Source organism: Arachis stenosperma, chromosome 6 (genome assembly GCF_014773155.1).
Source record: "Arachis stenosperma cultivar V10309 chromosome 6, arast.V10309.gnm1.PFL2, whole genome shotgun sequence".
In the NCBI taxonomy this organism is placed as follows: Eukaryota; Viridiplantae; Streptophyta; class Magnoliopsida; order Fabales; family Fabaceae; genus Arachis; species Arachis stenosperma.
This window is the reverse complement of record NC_080382.1, coordinates 12,086,439-12,090,514: the sequence shown is the minus strand read 5'-3', so window position 1 is coordinate 12,090,514 and position 4,076 is coordinate 12,086,439. Positions and strand designations below refer to the sequence as shown.

Below are 4,076 nucleotides of genomic sequence, written 5' to 3'. Positions count from 1 at the left end.
AGATGAGAAAATTGTGATAGGTGGGGTGAGGGTATAATTGTCTTTCGGATAATTTTAAAACCAAGTTGAACTGGAGGCACGATTTTGGTTTATAAAATTCTTAGGAAAAAATAATGAAGACAAGGTTAAAAAAATAGTAATAACTTCGACAATGAGACACATGGATATGATTGGATATATAAACTATAAAGCGAAGCAACTTAGAATTGAAAAATAATGGAATTTATTTTTTTTTTTTTTTTTGTAAACATACAGAGTTACACAGATTACATGTTACAATGTTACATTATCAAACTCCAGAAACCATGCACATTTCAAAAGAAAGCAAAAAAGGAAGCCAAATTCCAAGAGAACAATTTCACAACACAGGCAACATTAATCAAATAATGAAATGAAATCAAAACCAAAGAAACAAATTTAGTTTTTTTTTTAAATGATTAATTAATTGGAGTTGACAACAGAACACTTATGCCTAATTTCCCCAGCAGAGCCAGTGAGGACTTCAATGGCTCCCATTCTCTGCATTGATTGGCCAAACTCCGTGTAGAACTTGTTTTGGTTACGCAATTCATTGACAATGTTCCTTGATGTCTTTGTTGTTAGAAGCGCAGCATCTGATTGGAACAGACCCTTGTTCTGTACAAGGATGTTATAATAGTCATTGTCAAATTTGGTAGAGCCATTAGGATCCAACTCCACCGTTGTGGTTGTGTCACTTAGTCCGTGGCATTTTGTCTTCAAGAAGTCAGCATATGTGGGGTTTAGTGAAGGATCTTGATCACCTTTTCCAGTGAAATTGAAAAGCCTATTGCTGAAGAGATTGCAATGCCCTACTCCAATTGTGTGTGCACCTACATATATTCATATAGCCAATGCAGTTAGCCTTGGAACAAATTTGGATGCTATTTTCTATCGAGAATCAATCTTAATAATAAATTTGACGAAAATAAATTATATTTATAAATATTATCGTATAGATCAATAATACCGTATGTCCGTATATTGGTATACATATACATAGAACAATGTTATATAACCAAAAATATTTTTGTTACACTTATATTTACAGGGATTTTATATACAAGAAACATACAATTTATATTTATATTTATCAAAATTTTAGTAAAAGGTTTGCACTTATCTATTTTACAGTTTGCACACATAAATTAGTAAAAGGTTTGATTAAGAAACTGACTAGAAGTGAAACCAATTTCACTCAATTAGTTGAAAATAAGTCTATTATAAAAAAAAATAAATTTTTATTATTTTAAGTTTTAAATTTTAAAATTCAAAATAAAAAAATTAGTTTAGTTGACTTATATTGTAGATGATTCTCTAAATTTTTTTTTTAGTAAAATTTATTTGTTAAGATAATTTAATATTTATGTTGGTCAAATAATGACAAAAAATATTAAAAATAGTTGCCTTCCAATAATTTCTCATACAATTATAATACCAAATGTCATACATTAATTACTATGGAACAAAACTGAACCTGATAATACAACGAGGTCATGCACGGTGAGTTTTTTACTTTCGAAGCTTTGTTTGAGCTGGGTGAAGTTGAAGAAAGGTGGTGGAAGATTGGCCAAGGCTTCACTTGCTATGGACACTCTCCCATCTCTTCTACCAGTAAGCACTTCCCACAGAGGCACATTATTAAACTGCAAATTTTATTGAATATTTATATATTAATTACTACATACTAAGACTATATATATATATGTGAATTAGTTGGATTTAATTTACTCGGACAGAAAAAGCGTCTCTAGTTGCCAATGCCAGAATGTCAGCACAAGATACAATTCCGGAACACTTTGCTTCAATTGCTGCTTTTATATCATCAATGACATCATAGCCAGCCAATGATAAATTAGGAATAGAATCCTTCTCCGCTTTGTTTGTGGCAGTTGAGTCTAACAAAACCGATCCGTCACAACCCTGAAACAATAGTTTTGAATGTGACAATTATAGTAACAGTATGTCTAAATTAAATTTTTTAAAATTCAAGATCAATGTTAGTATAAAATGGAAATAAGATGTTTAATTACCCTGACGAAACAGTCATGAAAATGCATCCTAATCAATTTGGCTGGCAATTCAGGCCTTGCAGCAACGTGTTGTTGGATTTTGGTCTTAACAATAGCTTCAGCTTGAGGACAGGAATTTCTATAGAAATTTTTCCTAAGGTTGCCTGCGTGGCAAGCCCCAAGGAAACAAGACAGTAACACACAAGCTACGAGGAAAGACGTTGTCTTCATGATTATGCTCTTGATTATTTCACCTTAGCTTCTATGTGCAATATAGTACTATATTATTTGTAACTGAAGAATGGAATGTTGAACTACAATGTAGTTGCTCCTTTTTATAGGCATCTCATGTCAACTTTGAAATGCAATACCAGATCAGCATTATTCTATATACTATATCTTAATCTGTAGTTTAAATCGTTGCATGCATGTATTGTGGCTAGTTGCCTTAGGATAATAAGTACCTAATAATCACCTACCATTGAATAATGAAAATATATTAAAATAAAGAGTAAAGTATATTTTTTTTATCATGTTATTTGTGACTTTTTAGTTTATTTTTAATATTTTTTATTTATGTCAAAAGTATTTTTTGATGTTAATTCTATTTAATATATTAGAGACAAAATTAAAAGCGTCTAGAAATAATTTTGATACAAATAAAGAATATTAAAAATAAAATTAAATAAATTAAAAACGTAAGTAATAAAGTTAAATAAAATTAAATGTTAAAATATTTTAAAAAAAATTATAAATATTAACAAAAAATGTAATTTAACCTAAAATAAGATGATAAATCAAGTGTAAAAAAACTATTTTCCATGTTTGGCAATGGAATTATTTTTGACTAATTCTACTCAATTTGTGTAAATTCATAATATAATATATCAGCTTTAATTATATGCATTTCCGTTACACCATAAGCTTAATTAATTGTAATTAGCATGTCAACGCCTTCATATAAAGCTTTTAGTTATGTATGATTTGACTTGGACTTACTTTCATGTTATGTTTGTTTAAAAGGAAAATAGAAGGAAAGAAAAGAAAAGAAAAGAAATAGAAAATAAAATAAAATGATTATTTTTTATTGTTTAGTTAAAAAATAATTAAAGAAAAAAATAGAAAAAAATTAGTGGGATTTGTCAATTTTTTTTAATATTAAAAAAATTATTTTTACTCTATACTTCTATTATTATTTTTTTATTTTTTTAATATATTTTATAATATAAGAGTAAGATTATCTTTTTATAATATTTTTTTATTTTTTTTTTATTTAAACACATCTAAAAAAAATAATAATTTATTCAATTTTTTTTTTCTTTTTTTTTTATTTTTTTTTCTCTATTTCTTTTCTTTCAACCAAACATAGCATTAGAGAGTCAAAGATTAAGTTGTATAGTTAACTTCTGAATAAATGAATCATATAATAGTGTAATGTCTTAATTTTTGAGAATGTAAGAAATTATAACTGGCAAATTAACCTCTTATATAAATTTATATATAGTTCTTACGAATTTGATAAATAAAGCTTTATGAATGTGCTTTATGAAAATGTGCTTTATGAATGCTCAATTTAGTTGAGATAGAAATTTAAAACTGTAGCTGGAACTCCGTGTTAATTGTTTTTCGTCCATTGAAGAGCGAGAATTCAATATAATATATGAAAGTAATTATTTAGTTCAGGTATATTTCTATAAATTATTTGGGTTTATATGTGATCGAAGGTCAATGAATAATTATATATTATATAATAAACTATATATTACAAGATAATACAAGGGAGAATAATTCAGTAACCAAACTACATACTAACGTCAATCCCACATATCACATATGCCAAAGGCATCATCGAATTCCATTTCATTGATCAAAGGTAATGGACATTAGTTATGGCCCTAAAATTTGAGGATTGACCCAAAAATTTTAATGAACCTAAATTAAATTTCTAAATTTACAACGACAATTCGTCTCGTGAGTTTATTTTCGTTAATATCGTACTAAATTTGATACATTAATTACTTATCACGCTAAAAAAAAAAAACGATA

The 4,076-nt window shown here is 27.3% G+C and overlaps 1 protein-coding gene across 1 annotated transcript; it reads right to left on the bottom strand.

Annotated features, from left to right (window-relative positions):
* Positions 1-267: 267 nt before the first annotated feature.
* On the bottom strand, positions 268-2,317 carry LOC130936154 (peroxidase 3-like). The gene is made up of 4 exons (XM_057866165.1): positions 2,052-2,317; positions 1,750-1,941; positions 1,496-1,664; positions 268-851 (listed from the first exon to the last, which is right to left on the bottom strand). Exons 1-4 carry the CDS (start codon positions 2,259-2,261, stop codon positions 442-444), a joined length of 981 nt encoding a protein of 326 aa, XP_057722148.1. The 5' UTR covers positions 2,262-2,317; the 3' UTR covers positions 268-441.
* Between the last annotated feature and the right edge of the window lie 1,759 nt (positions 2,318-4,076).